This window comes from Brassica napus, chromosome C1 (genome assembly GCF_020379485.1).
Source record: "Brassica napus cultivar Da-Ae chromosome C1, Da-Ae, whole genome shotgun sequence".
Lineage (NCBI taxonomy): Eukaryota > Viridiplantae > Streptophyta > Magnoliopsida > Brassicales > Brassicaceae > Brassica > Brassica napus.
Window position 1 is genome coordinate 18,887,458 of NC_063444.1, and position 18,888 is coordinate 18,906,345.

The 18,888-nt window shown below is 39.1% G+C and overlaps 3 protein-coding genes and 4 non-coding genes across 7 annotated transcripts; 5 read left to right on the forward strand and 2 right to left on the reverse strand.

Moving 5' to 3' along the window:
- Window positions 1-2,861: 2,861 nt before the first annotated feature.
- Window positions 2,862-5,941, reverse strand: LOC106377115 (UDP-glycosyltransferase 71B5). Its single transcript, XM_013817285.3, has one exon. It carries the CDS (start codon window positions 4,594-4,596, stop codon window positions 3,139-3,141), a length of 1,458 nt encoding a protein of 485 aa, XP_013672739.1. The 5' UTR covers window positions 4,597-5,941; the 3' UTR covers window positions 2,862-3,138.
- Window positions 4,926-5,026, forward strand: LOC125581177. Its single transcript, XR_007318885.1, has one exon. It is a non-coding gene; the product is annotated as a small nucleolar RNA Z157/R69/R10 (small nucleolar RNA).
- LOC125581181 lies at window positions 5,104-5,194 on the forward strand. The gene has a single exon (XR_007318889.1). It is a non-coding gene; the product is annotated as a small nucleolar RNA R11/Z151 (small nucleolar RNA).
- On the forward strand, window positions 5,238-5,361 carry LOC125581183. Its single transcript, XR_007318891.1, has one exon. It is a non-coding gene; the product is annotated as a small nucleolar RNA Z152/R70/R12 (small nucleolar RNA).
- On the forward strand, window positions 5,397-5,523 carry LOC125581198. The gene has a single exon (XR_007318905.1). It is a non-coding gene; the product is annotated as a small nucleolar RNA snoR80 (small nucleolar RNA).
- A 1,781-nt stretch (window positions 5,942-7,722) lies between the features above and the next one.
- Window positions 7,723-8,251, reverse strand: LOC106374949 (B-box domain protein 30). The gene has a single exon (XM_013814864.3). The coding sequence runs from the start codon at window positions 8,147-8,149 to the stop codon at window positions 7,856-7,858; it is 294 nt and encodes a 97-aa protein (XP_013670318.1). The 5' UTR covers window positions 8,150-8,251; the 3' UTR covers window positions 7,723-7,855.
- A 4,812-nt stretch (window positions 8,252-13,063) lies between these two features.
- On the forward strand, window positions 13,064-14,991 carry LOC106373924 (uncharacterized protein At3g60930, chloroplastic-like). Its single transcript, XM_013814036.1, has 4 exons — window positions 13,064-13,595; window positions 13,678-14,294; window positions 14,368-14,529; window positions 14,587-14,991. The coding sequence occupies exons 1-4, from the start codon at window positions 13,064-13,066 to the stop codon at window positions 14,989-14,991; spliced, it is 1,716 nt and encodes a 571-aa protein (XP_013669490.1).
- Window positions 14,992-18,888: the final 3,897 nt, after the last annotated feature.

Sequence of the window (18,888 nt, forward strand, 5' to 3'; positions counted from 1 at the left end):
GTGATTTTTTTGGATGAAATGTGAAATTTATTGATCAAATATAATAGGCATTTACAAGAGACTAAAAAAGCCTAAAAATTTCACAAGGCTAAAGTTCGTATTTCCCTATGTATTAAGCTAAAACTTCAAACCACGGTTGTATCAGTCCGTCATACTTATGATATGCCTTGTATCGAAGTGATTTTTAATATTGGAAGCATTATATATATTATTTCATTCAGATTAAATAATTTAGTTTTGATTTTTATTCATAAAAAGTTTTTAATAAAATATAATGACAACATAGTTTAATATTTTTTTGTTCGAAGAATAAGATATTTGATCATTCGTCTAATATTTGTTTCTCCATAATACCCTATCTAGTTTATACACAGTTTACATATATTAGAAATGTAAAATATTATATATATTTTTTATCGGTATTTTTTTAAATAACTAAACCTCAAAAGCGTATGTTAATAAAATAAGCAATTTGTTTTGTTGTTATTGAATTAGATGATTTTTAGACCAAAATGATGAACATATATACTAGACAAATATTTATATTTCGAGTCCACACTTATATTCTATAACAGCTTGATATATTAGAATTGGACAATAACCTCTGAATAGAGTTTGTATGTGATTTTCTTCAAAAGTTTGATTCTTAGATATGTAACTAGAATGAAATTAATTTTTAGAGATGTCCATCTTTTTAAATTGACACTTATGTAATTTTCCAAATTCACAGAAGAAGTTAAAAAAAACGCATATCAGTAAAACAAAAATGAGAACGAAAGCACAATTTTATAGAGATAGAAAATGAAATCACTTATGCCGATTCAATGGTAAACAAATCGAGAGCAGAAAATATAATCTTCTTTCGTCATTTTACGAGTGATGTTGCGTATCTGGTTTTGGTGATTTGTATCAACCGCAAAACTTAATTTCCTTTTGTGCATATGAAGTCTTAAAAATAATTAAAATGAGCTATAATACATTAACTCTTCAACAACGATGATACATTTAAGAAACCAACATTTGTATTCGTTGGATAAAGATTGTAGTGTTGCAAAATATTTAGACCATTTAATGAATAAATATTATTATAAAAAAATTCTCTCCGCACATGCACGTGTGTTATCATCTGAGTACTTTAGTAATATTTAAGCAGTCAAGCATAGTTTACCACTACTGAAATGTTATTACTTATTCGTAATAGCCAAAACATATGAGATATCAAATTTACCCAAACATAGAAATTACACTGATTTTGGTGAAACTTGTCACTTGCACACTTTATGCTAGAATGACATGTTGCATAATAGGAGACTAGACTTTGACCCGCGCGCCAGCGCGGGTATGAATTTTCGGTTTTTGTTTATTTATTTAACTAAATAATGTATTTGTAATATTTGATGTATTATATTCACCAAGTAAATAATTTTTTTGGCAACTTAAACCATCCATTTATGACGAATATTCGATATCATATAAAAAATTGAACAAATAGACGTAATTAGAGAATTGTAGACGATATATAAAAACAATGGTTATTAATGTAAAATATGAAGAAATATTATATTATGACTTAGTATGGCATAAAAGATTATAAATTAGTTATACATGTTTAAACAAAATAAAATGATTTTTAAACTTCTATGAAAAATTTAACATATAAAAAAGGGAGATGAATTAGTCATCAAATTGTAAATAATTTCATAATTTTATTAATAATAAATTATTTATAGTCTTTGTTTTTCGTTAAGATAATTATTAAATGTTCATAACATTAATATGTTAAAAGGTCATATTATGAAAGCCCATGTTGTAACCGTTTTTTTCCGGGAAGTGTAACAAAAAAAAATTACCTTTAACTCTTCGTTTTGTTTAAGTTCTGTGTCGGTAAAAGATTTTAAAAAATCTCTCTATCTTTTTCAATGTTCAATTTGAAGCTTATTATGCGAAAATCATACGCAAATATAGGCAATTGGTTGGAATCTCTATATCTTTATATTCTTATAAATTTTAAATTTATTGTTTCATCTTCTGCAAGCAAATCAATTACTGAAGTAATAGATCAATTGGTTGGAATCAAATATATTCTTATAATTAGTGTAATTATGGTTATAGTTTATATATTTAATAGGTACATTAAAGATACGACATTGAAGATATTTTGTTTTGATTAATAGAAGATATTGGATTTTGAGTTTGTATTTATTGATTTGTTTTTTTATAAAGCTTAGAAAATCAATGAGATGATTGGTTTGTTGATACATCCTATAAAGAAAACGAAAGCTATAGGTGGTTTGAATAGTGTACATCGATCGATGCATGATGTAAGTTGACAATATAAAACTTGAGCATGATCATTTCAAACTAAAGCATAGGTAGGTTATATGCATTTGTTATATTGTAGTTAATATATTTTAAATATTACATAAGTCAAGTGATTCACGTTTTCGTAAAAATAAAATTCAAGTTCATTATTGGGTTGTACTTGTCCGTAATAAGCTACATTAAATATGATGTATTTTTAGGTTCATTTAATGACATTAAGTTTAAATTTGATTATGAAAAACTCATTAATTTAACTGGAAAAAACAAACATTAAAATAAGTAGGTTCATTTAATGACATTAAGTTTAAATTTTATTAAAGAAAACTCATTAATTTAACTGGAAAAGACAAGTATTAAAATATGTAGTTTAATTTAATTCTCAATGGCATGGAAATGTAAATAAATTAGAAAACGTAGAAGTATTTTTTAATGTGTACTTCTCTTTTAATAATATAGACATGATTCTAGAATTTGAGTTTTGATGCGTTATATATGTTACAATTTCTGCACGCTTCCTACTAATAATTTTACAATATACATGTTTTAAAAATTATTGTTGAAATACTATTCAAAGCTCATTAATAGTTTTATAATGCATTTGATAAACATGTAAACCATTTAGGGGGCGAATTCAATAGATGCAAGAGCATGATTAATCCGAGGTTCTTATGATGAGGTTTTTAGCGGAAGTTAAGAAACAGTTTTTTAACTTCCGATAAGAAATCCAGTCTAAGAACTTCGGGTTAATCATGGTCTACCATACAGAACACATGGGAAACTAAACTCCGTCCCCTTTCAACTTCCCCTCCAATGAACCTAGACCACAACATTCTCGACCACGTCTTGAATAAACTTTCTTAAAGCCGTCTTCGAAGATCCTCCGTCCATTAACGCCACGTGGCACTTCTCAGCCACCTCATTCACTTTGTTCCTGACGTCACTATCTTCCTCCATCACACGCGTTATCGCTCTCTCTAGATCCTCCGCCGTAACCGTCTCCATCACCCCCTCCAACAAATCTCCCTTAATGAACCTCCGTATCTCCACCGCCAATCCCAGCTCCTCCACCATCTCGAACGCATTCACCTTCTGCTCCGCGTAGAGCGGCCACGTCACCATCGGAACGCCGAACCACAAGCTCTCAAGCATCGAGTTCCATCCACAATGAGTAACAAATCCACCAATGGCCGGCTTCGCTAGCACCGCCACTTGCGGAGCCCACCCGATCACCTTCCCTCTATCCGACGTCCGATCCAAGAATCCCTCCGGTAGAACCTCCTCCAGATTCGTGTAGTCTCCGGGTCCCTCCGTCAATATATTCGGCGATGCGCGACGGAGCGACCAGAGAAACCGGTGACCGCTTCGATCTAAGGCCACGGCGATTTCTCTAGTTTGTTCATCACTGAAACCTCCCAAGCTACCGAAACAGAGGAACACTACGGATTTCGCCGGTTGCTCGTCGAGCCACCGCAAAATCTCCGACTCCTTCCCGCCGTCGTCATGGCGAGATCCGTTTTGGAGATGCAGCACTGGTCCTATAGGGTAAGCTCGAGGAAGATCACCACCATCATCACGTGATAAAACGTTCAAAGCTTGAGGTTCCAGCTCAGCAACGGTATTTACCAAAATACCCTTCATCTTTCGGAAGTTTCTTGCTTGAGCTAGGAATAATGGTAGCCACTCCTTCGAGACGAAAATGTATGGAAGACACCCTACGGGATAAGGACGACTGAAACACGGAACCTCCAACTCGTTGACCGACTCGCTCAACTCGCTCGTGTCGAGCTTCTTCTCGTCGTACATCTTCTGGAGATGAAGCGAGAATCCAAGGAACGCGGCGTTAGATGTGTACACCATGTAAGTCGGAACTCCGAATTCATCAGCTACATCCATCATCGAGATGCAGAACATGTCGATGACGAACCCGGCGAGACGCGGCGGAGACGGCGAGTTAACTCCCGTTGGGTCGAGGAGTTTCGCGACTGCATCTCGCACTTGCGGCTTTTGATTGGCGATGTAGACTTGAGTCGGGAGGCGTTCCCCAGTCGGATTATCCGCGACGGAGATGGTCTCGTGACGGAGACGATCTTGAGACGGGGTGAAGAAGGAAGAGATTTGGGCGAAATCACTGGCGTCGCCACCAGAAGATCGAGGGATGATGATGACGGTGATGGAAAGACGTTCATCACCGTTGACTAGTTGCTTGGCTAACTCGACGGTTGATCTGAGATGACCGATTCCTGGCGACGGGATGAACACAAGCTCCATCGTCATTTTATTGGTTTGATGCTTCTTTGCTTTTAAAGGTTTTGGATCCTTCTTTTTACTGGTTTATCCAGAAATAGTGTGTGTGTTTTTATACAGTATCTAAGTTGTTTGTTGGGTCACCTAAGCTTGGCCCATATAGTTTATTTGGGCCAATTAAAGCCCATAATAAAGTACAGCCGCCTAGGGAAACCCTAATCTCCAAGTGTGTTCTGTATATTTATATGCTTCTCTAATTTCTTCTGCAATTCATGGGATCATTCTCTACTGTCTCGAGTGAACGATAATATTATTGCGTTGTCTAGTGTTTTTGTGAACTTCATGTTTCTTGTGTGGAAGGGAATATGGTGATGATACAATAATGTTGTGGACTAGAGTTTCAGATCTGGGCACTTCACCCAGAAGTTGAAGAGTAACCCTTGGCTGTCTGAGTATTCCCTTTCACACCCTTTATTAATTGATTTCATTAATTTGGTTTGCTTTTGGATTGATGTTGGCTTAGATGGAATATATTATGAGCTTATGATGATAAAAACAATTATCTTAGCGGATTTCAGTGAGGTTTTTATTGATCAATGATCTGAATTTGTTACACACACTGAAGCTCTTGTGTCTACCTAGTTTATGTTTTTTTATTATAATATACTTTTGATGCTATGATGAGATGAAAGCACGAAGAGTGTAAGAAGAGCAGTGGACAATTACAAATTCTGTAAAGGGTTTGTTTTGCCGTGAGCTTTACTAATTAAACGACTTCTCCTTCCACTGAGCATATTGAAATTGTTTTTAGTGTTTTTTGGGCGTCCATTACCAATTCTGAGGGATAAGACAATTCCTTCAGGTATAATGGCTTGTGACGCAATATCAATTTGTGGTATATCCTGATCATCTTGCTCTTTTCACTGCTTTTTGATCCTGGAAATGCCTCGTATAGTATTTAACGATTGCTTCTTTGATTTACTAGAATCTGTCTCTTCCATAATTCATTTGTAGTTCTCTTTTCATATGTACTGGTTTTCATCGTTGCCATGATTGTGTAAAGGGTTGACGAAGCTCGTTGATGTGTCGCCACCCCTTTTGTCAAGAGTTTTGAATGGCGCGAGGCTTTTAAGAGGCTGAGATTGGTGGGAGGCCAAGAAGCTATAATACGATGTGATTTCCAGTTCGTTTTGGTTATTTAAGTTCATACTGTGTCCCTTTAATCTCTGGCCTTCCTATTTTGGTAGCTGTTTTGTTTTTTTTGGAGAAGAATGTAAATAACAAAATGTAACGACACAAAACTAATAATAGTGCATCATTTTTTCCTTAGTTCGAAATGACATACCATTGGATGTATGGATAAAATGGATTTGTTGAAAAGAGTTTTTCCAAAAATAAAAAAGTGAGCTGAATTAAATTTGTTAAACCTTTTGAAGAAATAAAAGTGGTGACCACAAAACACATCTATGAGCCAAACATTAAGTGTTTATTTTATTGGTGACATCAAATTATAAATTGATAAGATCGTAACAAGTGTTTATCGTATTGGTGTATGAAATTTTTTATAGTAACCAAATTCGTTTTTATGTTATCACATCAACATATCTTATTTTTGTTATTCCATAACTTTGATTCATTTTTTTGGAACATAAAAACATTATTTTTACTATAAATTATTTAGTTATTCTCCAATAAATTTGTGTATATATTTTTACATATCGTTTATAAAACATAATCTAATAATAATTCTTCTAATCATTTTAAATTATTTTAATTGAAAATTATTACCATAGAATAAAAGTTGTGCGTTCTGCCTTAGTGGGGAATTTTGTTCCGAGCTAGGCATGGACATTCGAATATCTCTTTGAGTATGAATATGATCCATTAGGGCATTGATCTTTTGCTATCGAAAAAGGTCTATTCAGGTATTATAAAAACATGATCAAATTTAAGTCGGGCCGGGGTGGATTTGATTTTTAACTGAAGTAACCAAACTACCTAATTCGATTCGATATTTTATACCTAAACTACTTAAACTTATTCAAAAATAGTTATAAAACAAAAATACTCAATAGACATGGTTTGAATTGGTTATTTTTGTCCGAAAGTAACCATAGATACAATTTGATTTGAGTATTTGTATCCAAAGTATTCATTTCTATCTATAACTACCCAGATATTTATTATAGTTGATTTATAATTAAATTTTATGTATTAGTGTGATTATAAGTATAATTATAAATATTTTTTAATGTTCGGATATGTTTGGATACTTATTCGATTTTTGGTGAATTCGGTTTTGGTTTTTCGGGTTTTGAAAAGGACCGTTTCAAATATTTAGGCAAGGTCCGATCGGGTTTGATACCCTGATTTTCGAATCTGTTCCAGGTCGGTTTTTCGGGTACGGATATTATACCCAGTCCTATTCCGAGCTAGTCACTTTCGATATCCAATATCACAGGAGAAAGCAGAGCGACTAATTACCGAGATTGCAAGATTTCTGATAGGAGAGTCGCCACGGGAATAGAATTTTGAAGTTAGTTTTGTCCAAAATAAAGGATGACGCCAAACACATATATAAGAAAAAGAAAGCCAAGCACACGTAAGTCTCAAATTCGTTGTAAGTTGTAACTTGTAAGAACAGAGACAAGTTCTTGTTTCTATTTTTTTTTGGTAGAGTGGGGTTCTTAAGAAAGAGATTCAGGGAGTCAGGATCATGCTTCTAAGACGTAAACGCATGCCTTTTTAGGGTTGGGAAGCAGATACGATATGCATCACGTAAAGCTAGAGCTAATACGACAAAACGGGTGAAAATAAGATTTGCAAGAATCTGGAGAAACTTTTGAATATGATCTATAACTGATGATGAAACTAGTGAAAGTTTTCAACGAGAGATACTTCTATGATCTATCCCAAGTAAAGGCAACATATTGATTTTCCAAGATCAACTTCTGAAATTTTGAAAGGTCCGTATGATAATGCTTTGTTTGTTAGCTACAGGATATCCTTTGTTTTACTATTTCTGTCTATTCATCTATGGGCTTTGCTACGAAACCAACATCCTTATTGTTTGGGGAGTCTAAAAGCTTATTTTACTAATAGATAAACAAAGCTGTGGTTACTATCCATCTTGGTCACTGGCGAGTCTTCTCTTTCTTTAATTTTAACTTCAATCTTTACTTCTTTAGAAAGGAAATAAAAACACAAAAACTAACAAACTTCGAGAAGGAAACTAAAAATTAGAACATAGAAAGACAAAGGTGACTTTGTAATGACTCTACGATCTTCTTCAACTCGTATCTTTATCTTTGGACTCTGGTAAGACGACACTGAAATTATCTCCGACAAGAAAACGATGAGTTAATCTCCGGCAAGTTGTGCAGATCACGCGCCGGAGATGTCTCCGAGCAAGAAAATTCGCAGAGTGGACCCATCGATCGCATTTCCTACAGAGGAAAGCAGTGTCTGCTTCACAATACACGGCTGCGTTCTCACCGCAGAGATCGCAGCTTACCGGAGCTCTCATTCTCCGGCATCCTCCATCGTCTTTTCTTCTCTCTTGTTCCTCAAAACCTCTGCACATGTTTATTACTCTCTGTCTTTATCTCTCGGGTTCAAGATTTGATTTATATAGGAATGGTTTTTTTAAAAGCATCTGGCTATTTTGTTTAAGACATTAAATAAGCTTTACACGTGTACGTATATCAACCTATCATTTTGACGTAATTATCACTAGAGGACAAACATGTCAATAATTAGCTTTCTTTTCTCCACCAGACGATCTCTCCTCCTCATGTTAGATGCATTGCCATGCACAAGTTCCAAGAACAGCTTCAAGTTGACTCGTTTATGACCCTTTGGTTCACATCGCATTCTAGAATGAAATCATTGTGTTTTTGTGGTCTATGGAAAAGTATATAGTAGTATCCACATACATTAATGTCTGTGCAAGTTTTTTTCTACTATTTAAAATCAGAGCACGACAAGAAAATAAACTAAACTTAAATGTTTTGCCAAAAAAAATACTCAATCCGTTTCAAAATACACAAAGTTTTAGGTTAGGACACAAATATTAAGAAATTTGTTTTTTATCTAAAAAGTATCATTAAAATATAAATTAAAAATTATTCAACCAATCACAAAACATACTACAAAATATGATTTGTTACACAGTTTTTGATAAAATTAAAAAATACATTGAAATATGAAAACATCATCTATTTTGAAACATCAAAAACTCCATAAAACATCATCTATTTTGAAACGGAGGGAGTATTTGTTACAATAATTACTTATAACTTTGTACTACCTCTGTTCCACAATATAAGATGTTTTGGAGAAATTTTGATGTAATAATTTTTTTAATTTTTGTACAAAACATCTTATATTAAGGAACAGAAGGAGTACTAGTTTTAAAATTGTAGCACACAAGTATTCGTTTTGATGTTTTATCTTTGTGTACATTATAGAACACAAAAATCTGAAGATTTATTTATAACATGAAAAGCGAATAACCATCTCTCACAAGTTAAATTCTAGTGACTTGTAGTCTCGTTTAGCCTAGAACAATTCACCACCGAGAAAAGAAAGAATTAGTTACAGAATCAATTATTTATCACATATTGGTGATTTGTGAATGGAGTAAGCATAAAGAAAATGATTTATTTTAGGGGTGACGACAAACTCATCGTTATTGAGTGTTTTCTAGTCATTGTGCGTGGTGGTTGAGGAATCAACCTTTTATTTTATTACAAGCTTACTATGAAAAGATAAAGGCAACCTCATTTTGCATGGTTCATGATTAAAGGAAAATTAAATTGTTATTTAAAGAGCAATTAGTATTTTTCATCATCTTTTACTTTTATATTTGTTTAATTGTATCTTATCAAATAGTTAAGGTGGGGGGGGGGGGGGGGGGGGGGGGTTCCGCCCAAGTGGTATGAAGAACCCTGGCCTTGTTTTCTTGAATAAAAGTGTATTTTTGTATTTATGGTTCAATTCTCTCTGACCAGGCTATTCTAATGAAGTCACTGACCTCGGCTGCTCAAGCTCCGACAATGTCAACCATGCTGTTTGTTTCACCAATGGAATCGGAGAAGAAAAGAATTTCAAGTTTTTTCAATTGACTCACCATCTCGCTTATTGATCTTTTTGTTACTCGGATGTATTGAGATTCACATAGTCTTCCGGGGCAACATAGACGGTTGTAAACCGGGGCTTCTACCTCTATTGGTAAAGGGCTTACAGCTGTGAGTACCGCCAACGAATCCCGGCCACTGGGGAATTAACATTTCGGCATCGCCAGGGACAGAGGACCGACACGTGGCAACACGTGATTAGTCTGGCAACACGTGATTAGTCTGGATCACTTCCGTGGGGCCAGGATACCTCTGTATAATTCAAAAAAAAAACATAGACGGGTGTAGAGCTCTTCTCTTTCGTTTAACGGGTGTGCTAGCCTCAATCGGTTTCCCACCCCACTTCAAAACCCTTTCACGAGGGTATTTCAAAATCTTTTCAAACGATCTAAAACTCTTTCGAGCTGTGGTTTTAAGGATTCAAATGAAGATTATCCGCGGATCTCTCTACTTCGAGCTAGTCTCTCCTTGTAACACTTCTATCCTAGGTTTTATTGTTTCCATGTTATTGTTGTTCATCTTACCGTCGAGCATACCTCCGGTTATAAACGTTGTAACACCTTAAGTTTGAATTAATGAAATTTGTGATAAAAAAAAGGTGTATTTTGTATTTCTCATCTTGGCGTCAGTTATTCCACGTTGAAAAAGGCACAAAACGACGAATCCTCACATAGATCAATAGAACTACCCAAATCAAACTTTTAATCAAATTCATTATCGTCATTTCTTACCTGCTGTAGAGTTTGTATTTGAGTTGTGCACAAAAGGAGAAGATCAAGTCCACAAGAGATTCTAGGGTGAGTCAGAGAATCCAAATATCGAAAAAGAAGCAAACTTAAAAGCCCAAGCATGTTTCGATATAAGTAAAGCGCGTTACACGCATCTAGCCCGAAGTAGAAATGTGTTGTTTTCTGGTATGCGAGTGTTGATCAAAACTCGGCTTGCAATTTTGGCTTTTAGTTTATTCTATTATGGATTCTAATATGATCAGCAATATTATAAAATTAATTCAGTTATTGATTTGGTTTACTATGACAGTCAGTTTGTTTAATTTAAAATACACCGATTTTAAATATTTCAAACTGAATTTTATTTTTTACTTTAAAATATTTATATTAACCAATGAATTAAATCTAGATAAACAAGAGAACTAAGCCCGATAGTTTTACGAAAACCACAACCCTTAATTTTAAAGGAAACACACAAAATTGGTTAAAAAAAACACTCCTCCGAAAGCAAAAAAGAATACTGAACCAAACTAAATCTTAATTAAAACAAAAAATACAATCAAATGTAACCAATGAAAAAAGAGATGCACATCCACATAAGTATAGAACGAGCAGCATACGCGGCACTGCAAAGCTCAAGAGAAGCTTCTTGGCGGACTAACACCCGAAGACCATAGAGGCCCTAACCATAGGAACCGTGAGCAAGACACAAGATACCTATAAAACAATAATAAACCATAACCGAGAATCAACCATTTAACCACCTAATCTTCAACTTAAAACGTATAAAACATGAACTATGCATCCCTAAATAAGGCCAGCCTTCCAGGAACTGTCTAAGAACGACGAAAGATGAGAACTATTTATTTAACTACTCTAAGGACGGTGGAATAGGCAACAAAAAGATTCACCAAACTAAAAAGAAGCTAATCGACGAAAAACAAACCCAAACAAGCAACTAAAACCGAAGCTATCCTAGACCAGCAAAAACAAATCATACCCAAGAACAACACCAGAACAAAGAAACTAACCAAGCCACAAACACAAAATTAGACCGAAGAAAAGTCATATACTTTCATGCAATTAAAGGTGAAGAACTGAGAGAGAACCGTGTTGAGCAAGAGGAACCAAGGAGATATATCGCTAACAACCATCCATCTGAAACTTTCGGCTCAGATCTTAGTAGAATTCGAGCAAGGGCGGAACGCAGACAACACCACGACAACATTAAATGCACTACCACTGTAAAAGCTCGCCCTATAGAGAAGCCATGGACATCTATAATTTCAGAGATTAAATCCGGAGAAATCTGAGTAAGAAAAAATGACAAATATTGAAAACAAAGAATGATGGAAGCACCGTGGTTTAGTGGTCAAGGTTTCAAAGGCTTATACACTAGGTTTGGGGTTTGATTCCTAGAAGATGTTATTTTTTGCAGATTTTAGAATGCAAGGCTTATCGGAGGTTCCATAGACAGTGCCGTTAATTATGATCTTGTGCTGCAGAGAAGCCAATCCATCGAGGATGTGGTACATGTAGAAACGTCTGCCGATCTACGTGTTACAGAGAGAGAGCTACATCGTAGAATAGTTTTAGGTGAATATGTTCATCAATGTACTTTTGTTGTAGGCCGTTTAACCATCAGATGTAATAGAAATAGAGATTATATAATGATGTAATTGATTTCACTAGTGTTAAAAGAAAAAACAAAGCATGAAAGCAAAAGAGAAAATAGTTGTACAAGGGTAGCGAGATGAAAAAAATGACAACAGAAGAATATAAGATGAAAAAAATAATATTTTTTTTGGTGTAATAGAATGTGTAGAACCTAAAATCTACACTAAGTATTTGATAATGATCGGGAGTTTGATATAGGGAAGACAAATGATGTAGACAACGATATCTTTAGAACACAACGATGTAAACAATTTTCAGTAGGTAAAAATGGACTTTATTGATGAATAAGATCGAATACAATGAGCTGAACTAGATCGAATGATACAAATGAGATCGGTCAAGAAAGGATCTAAGATTGGGATGAAAACAAGGTCGATGTATGTGTGTAGCTCTCTTTAGGGTTTTCAACGTGTCCCTATTCATGTCGGTTCCTCTTCCTTTATAGTGAGTCGACCTCGTGATCTTCGTAACTGCTCAGCGATCTTCGTGACTGCTCCGCGATCTCCGAGACCTCAAAGTCTTCGTTTTCGAGCTCGATTGCTTGCTATGGGCTTCATTTCCTTACGGCCCATATCTTTGATCGCGGTCCATTAATGTACTGACCGAAATTGGGTCCAACATTTGTCCCTCAGTCTCTTTTGATTTGATCGAAAAGAAAAGAGGCGGTTAGTTATCAACTCGGGTTTTGTCGTTTGATAACCGATGCGATTTTGGTTTGATGGTTCTTGGAAAACCGTTGTTTGGCGCGTAAATTTCATTCTTTTTTTTTAATGCATAACGGCTATATCAGCCGCTGCTAGGGCGAAACCTAAGTCATCATTATCTTTCTCGGGGATGATGATAGAGCCGTTAGGATGGTTATAAATACGTGAGGTTTTTCGTTTCAACTCCAATTCTTTTTTGCATCTTTCGTTTTACTTTTGCTCTTAAGGTTTCCTGATTACTGAGCTTGAGATGTCTTCATCGTTCAGTTTCCCTCGTCCGACGACTACAACCGATGATCTCGAGGATCTCTATAACGCGTACGGGGTTGAACGTGCCATCGTTCTTGATTTGGTCGGCGCAACTGAGACTCCCGAAACCGTACGGGGATGGTATTGTGGAGCCTATCTTTCTTTCTTTCATTCTTGCGGTCTTACCTTCCCGATTCCGGAGCCTGTGCTCGAGATCCTGGCGGAGCTTGGACTATCGTTTACTCAAGTTCTCCTGAATTTTCTTAGGCATCTTATTGCATTCTCGGTTAGGGCTAGGGAGGAAGGTTTATCTTCCGGAGTCGGTGAGTTTCGACACCTCGTTATGGTGAAGCGGAACACTCAGAGTCCTGATACCTTCCTCGTGTCTCCGCGCCCGGGTCGCCACGTCATCGAGGACGTCCCTTATCGCGATGAGAAGTGGCGCGAGCAGTTCTTCGTTTTTAGGGTAGATCGAGCATCTGTGGGCGATTTTGATTTCTCTCGACTTCCTCGGAGTTGGACTGAGCGTATTGGTTAGTTCTTTTTATCTGAGTGTCAGCCTTTCTCTTTGGGGAATTGGCGATTCAATTTCTCGTTTTTCTTTGATTGTTTCAGCCCCTTTCGAAAGTTCTTTGATGTCAGACAAGATGCGTGGTCTGATCGGAGTCCTTCGGAGAGGTCGTTTGGACTGGTCTTCGTTTGATCAGGCTCGGATTCGGGCTGCTTTCGCCATGCCAGAAGGGACTAACATGGCCCCTTTGGTTGGGGGCTCTGAGGATGAGGCCGAACATTCCCAGGAGGTAATTGCGACTCATTTCGTTCAGGCTCAGTCTTCAGATCGATTGACTAGGCAGCTCGCGAGGAGGTCATCATTTCGTACTTCTGAGTCTGCATCGAGGAATCGAGCCTCTGGTAAATCTACTTTGATCTCGATTCATGACTCCGACGATGAGGGTGCTTCGGAAGAGAGGCGGTCACCTGTCTCGTTGAGCCCTGGTTCGGGAGACGAGACCGTTGCCGCGACTCGCAAGCGACGCCGGTCGGCAAAGGATACCTTGCCCGGTCCATCTCGTCCTAGGTTTGTCCCTGAGGGAGACAGTTCTTTGTTTGCGGCCCAAGGTGACCTAATTTCCCTCGCTGGTCGCATGAGGTCTGCCGGCTGCCGTCTCCCATCTCTTGCTTCTTCGGTCAAAAAGGAAGCTTACACCAAGGTTGCAGTGGCGAGCTCTAAGGTTCGTTTCTCACCTTCTTTCCATTGAAAAATCGCTTCAAGGTACTTATTTGCATGTTTCGATTTCTTCTTAGGTGATGGAAGCTTTTAATGAATATGTTGTAATGATGGAAGATTACGTCGTGGCTTCTCGGAACGGCAAGGAAATCGAGAGCATCGGTTCCGAGATTAAGAGGCTTTCGGAGGAGCTCGAAGCCGCCAAGCGAGAAGGGAAAAGGGATGCCGGAAAGATTGAGGCTTTTACTTAGGATTAGAGGAGAATTCGCCAGGAGAACGAGGCTCTTACGACCCAGGAAGTTGCTCAGAAGGCGAAAGTCGCGGCGCTTAAGGTCGAGAGGGATCGGGACATTCGTTGTGCTTCTCGCATTGCTCGTTGTGATATCGAACAGCGGTACCGAGAGATCCTTGGATTTTTGAAGGATAAATGGACGAGCAAGAAGAAGGAGGTGTCTGCTGAGATCCAATTGCAAGAAGTGACCCCCAACATCGATCTTCTGAATGAGCTCAAGGACGGGGGCCTAACCGTAGACGCGGAGCTTGACCGTTTAAAGGAGGTGGAAGGGGATTGTGAGGATCTCGTTGCTTCAGCTGCAGTGCCAGGCTGGTCGATCTTTGAGTTCGATCTTCCTCAAATCTCCGAGGATTCGGTGGATCAAATCGGGGGGTCGTCTATCCCCGATGATTCCGCTTCTAGCTAATTTTTGGTTTAATATTTTCTTTCGTTTTGTTTTTCGCGATCTTTGATCGTGATGGTTCGGATATTCTTATCGGATAAGCATAATGTTTTGGAATATCTTTGTTTCCTTAGTCTTCGGGATTCCTTTTGCTCGGGTCGTTGAGATACGGCGAGGCCTTGATCTTTATAAAGCTTCAATTTGCTTTAGGATTTACCATAGTGCTTCGTTTAATTTCGTTTTGCTTGCCAAGGGAACATGGCATCGAGAAGATCAAACCCTCGCGACTCTGATAGGGTGTGAACTCGAACTCGTAGTATTAATGTGGAACATATTCGATCTGGAGATGTGAGCGAAGCGCTCACAGAAGTTCTTCGTGAGGAGATCCGACTCCCGCGGGCTTCAGCCCAGGAGGTAAAGGACCTCGAGGGTGAAAATTCTTCTCCTCGTGTTAAGTCGAGTAGCCCGACAGGTTCAGAGGGACGTGACCGCCCCCCCGAAGAAGGCTAAAACGAATAGTCCAGACCATCGTCTCGGTGTTTCGGGTGAAGCGGCTGTTGCTAAACCGTTTCATTGGCAGTTTTCTCACTCCAAGGATTGCCCTATTACGGAAGACCCTGATAGTGTTGCTCACTTGGTGAGGAACTTCAAACCTGCTGGGTGTCCGCTTCCTTCTTTGCAAAATATGACGGAACGCGAGGCTTATGTGAAGATGGTTGTGGCCCATGCTAAGGTCATTCTTTACGATATTCGATCCTTTTAAATCTTCGGTTTGTTTTGCATGTGCTGATTTGCTATGTTCTAGGCTATGGAGGCTAACAACGAGTTCGCGGCGACTTTAGAGAAACGCCTGCAGGATGTTCCGCGTTATGACTAGCTTTATGAAATAAAGAAGGTCGTTCGAGAGCTAAAGCTTGGTCTGAAGATGGCTCAGGATCGAGAGCGTGCCAATGCTGCTCAACTGGCCGCTGCTGAAAAGTTGGGGAATCAGGCTGCTTCGCTCGAAGCTCGTCTGCGAGTTGTGAGTGACGAGAGGAAATCGGCCCTCGAGCAAGTTTCCTTTCTGAAGGCGAAGGTTGAATCTTCTGCTAATAAGTTCTCTGACGACCTTCGTCGTGCAACTTATGACGCCAAAAAGGCTCTGGCGGACAGCTACTTGGATGTGTTGGTATCCCTAAAGGAGAAGTGGGAGAAGAAGAATGCCGCAACTGATTGTGAAGCTCGTCTTAGGGAGGTCATGGCAAATATAGATCTCTTGAAGGAGATCATGAACAACAATCTTTTGGCTTCGTACGAGCTGTTGTGACTTCAAACGAAGGAGGTCGAGCTCGGGTCCGAGCTCGATGTGATGGCGATTTCGGATTTTTCCGTTGGGAAGCTCGATCTGCCTTAGATTTCGGAGGATCTACCAGAAGATTTCTTTGCTAAGGTCCCTTCTGTGGCGGACGACGTGACGAAGTGCTCGGGTGGTCAGTTTGAGGATGGCGAATTCGGCATCGAAGAGTAGCTTTAGTGATTTTTGTATCTGTTTTTCCCCTTTGCTTTTGTTGTTTTATTATTATTATTATTATTTAATAAAGAAGGGGTCGTGAGTCCCGGTTTATTTGTTGCTATTTTTATGTTTATGCGAGGCTGATCTTTTGGGGCCGTGAGTCGATTTGTTGTAGATACTTTTATCGACAGTTTTGATGTAACAAAAGATTTTGTTGGCTAGTTTCGTCGCACTTGTTGGCGGAGTTAGCCGCAACCGAGGACTTGATCAAGGTCCTGGTATTTGGTCAACTGTCGTAATTTTGTGATAGAAAATCTGATATGCTTGAACTGCAATATCTAAGAACTGTATTTATTAAGGTGTCGGACTCTGGTTTGTTACAGATTTGAAAAAGAAGGCAACTTAATGTTGTTGTGCCATTGTTCCTCGGGTGTTTTTATATGCTCACTTCGAGCTTTGAAGTTGGAGGGTGACTGGACTCGTGTCGTGATTTGCCTACGTACCCTCGTCGAGGGATCAAGTCATAACGTAGTTCAATTATTTCCCCAGGGACCGGGTCTGTTGTTCGATGGTTTGTGTACATGGGTACGTCTGTTGTTGGTTTTGGCTGCTTGATTTAAGAGTGTTGCTCGATGTCCTTGAAACTTGCTAGGTAGCATATCCTGGAGCTCTTCTGGCTTCCTCTGATAGTCTCGACTCCTTTCAGGGTTAAAAATTTCAGGCATTGGTGATATGTTGAGGGAACTGCCTTCATGCTATATAGCCAAGGCCTCCCGAGGATTGCATTGAACGGGGCTGGATGGTCTATCACGATGAATTCTACGATTTTCCTAACTTCCCCAGCGGTTACCGCGAGCTCGATCGATCTGTGGGAGTAGGTGGTTTCTCCTGCGAACCCGATGAGGGGAGTTGCTCTTGCTTTAGGAGTGCTTTGGTGAATCCCATTCTCTTGAACGCGTCGTAGAAGAGGACTTCAGCCGAGCTTCCGGTATCGATCATTACTCGAGATAGTTCGCAACCGCCGACGTCGAGTCGTATTACGAGGGGGTCGTCGTGTGGTTTGTTGAGATCTGCGGTCTCATTTTCGTCGAAGGTGATTTCGTAGTCGGGGCCTGATAGGGGCTCTCTCACCCCTACGTTGTTTTCAGCTCTCCATTGGTATGCTTTGATCGAGTTGACCGAATTGTAGAACTTGGAACCTCCGTAAATGAAGTCGATTCATTTTTTGCCTTTGCCGTGGGCTGGAAATTTCCATTTCTTGGTTAGTGCTGGTCGGTAGTGCCTCTGTCCCCCAGACAGATTGCGATCAAGGGTCTGCATTCTGTCTTTTTTCTGAATTTGTAGGTCAGTTGGTTTTTCTAGTAGCTTGCGAATTTTGGTCATCTTGTTCTTTCGCTTGAAGTTGGAGATTTTTCCGCAGAGAGACTCTATGTTAGGGTTGTACTGAGTGACACTGGGAGGAAGAGTAGCGTCATCAGGTTTTTCTAATGTGCAGATTGCTACCGTGACCTCGATGCATATTTTCCCATCGGTTTGGTTCTTGATTTCGTCGGTTGTGTTGCTGTTTGGCCCCCACGAAATCATGTCGACTCTTTTCTTCGGAGCTGGGGTGGAGAGCTCGGTGATTCCGGCACGGTTTCCCTCCATCTTTTGTTCGTCGAGACTTTGGCTTTTCGGTTAGATTTTGGAGTCACTGGCTCTTCCTCTTCCTCTCCGGTTTCTTTGCTGGTTTTTTTATTTTCGTTCTGACTGCGAAGCGCCGCTCGACATTCTTCGGTCGAGTGGCCTTTCCGGTCATGAAAAGCGCAATATTTGCTGAGGTCGTATGTTGAAGACTTTTGCGGTGAGTTGTTTATTGCGTAGGAATGTTGCCCTTTGGCCCCTGGTTCTTTGGGAGCGGTTGGCTTTTTGGCTGCATTATACTTGTTCGCACTATACTGCTCCTTTAAGGCTGCGATCTCTTCCTCGTGGGTGGCGAAGTAAGAGGCTCGGTGTAAGGCGTCATCCAACGAGATAGATGCTCGTACCGCCAGTTCTTCCCTGAATTTGGATGAGAACCAAACGCCATTCTTCAATGCTGCCAGGGCGACAACTTCGTTTGGATGCGAAATCTTGGCTTTGATTTCTCGGAACTTATTTATGTACGCTCTCAGTGGCTCGAAAGGCGCTTGCTTGAGATTCCAAAGATCTACCTCGGTAACTCTTGTAACTATGAAGATTAAGTACTGTTTGAGGAACGTAGATACCAACTTGGTGAAATTGTCAATCGAGTTTTCCCGGCGAACCATTCGAGGGCGGCCCCCGTGAGGTTCTCGGCGAAGAAGCGGCAGTAACCGGCCTCCTTTTCGTCATCGGTGAGGTGTGCTCTTGATATTGCTAGACGGAAGGCTCGTACGTGGGCCTTTGGGTCCGTGTTTCCTGCTTATTCG

Coding starts and splice junctions, on each gene's coding strand:
- LOC106377115 (XM_013817285.3), bottom strand. CDS start 4,596: ATGACGATGGAGCTTGTGTTCATCCCGTCGCCAGGAATCGGTCATCTC.
- LOC106374949 (XM_013814864.3), bottom strand. CDS start 8,149: ATGTGCAGAGGTTTTGAGGAACAAGAGAGAAGAAAAGACGATGGAGGA.
- LOC106373924 (XM_013814036.1), top strand. CDS start 13,064: ATGTCTTCATCGTTCAGTTTCCCTCGTCCGACGACTACAACCGATGAT. Junction 13,596..13,677: donor GAGTTGGACTGAGCGTATTG/GTTAGTTCTTTT, acceptor TGATTGTTTCAG/CCCCTTTCGAAAGTTCTTTG. Junction 14,530..14,586: donor GGGATGCCGGAAAGATTGAG/GCTTTTACTTAG, acceptor CTTACGACCCAG/GAAGTTGCTCAGAAGGCGAA.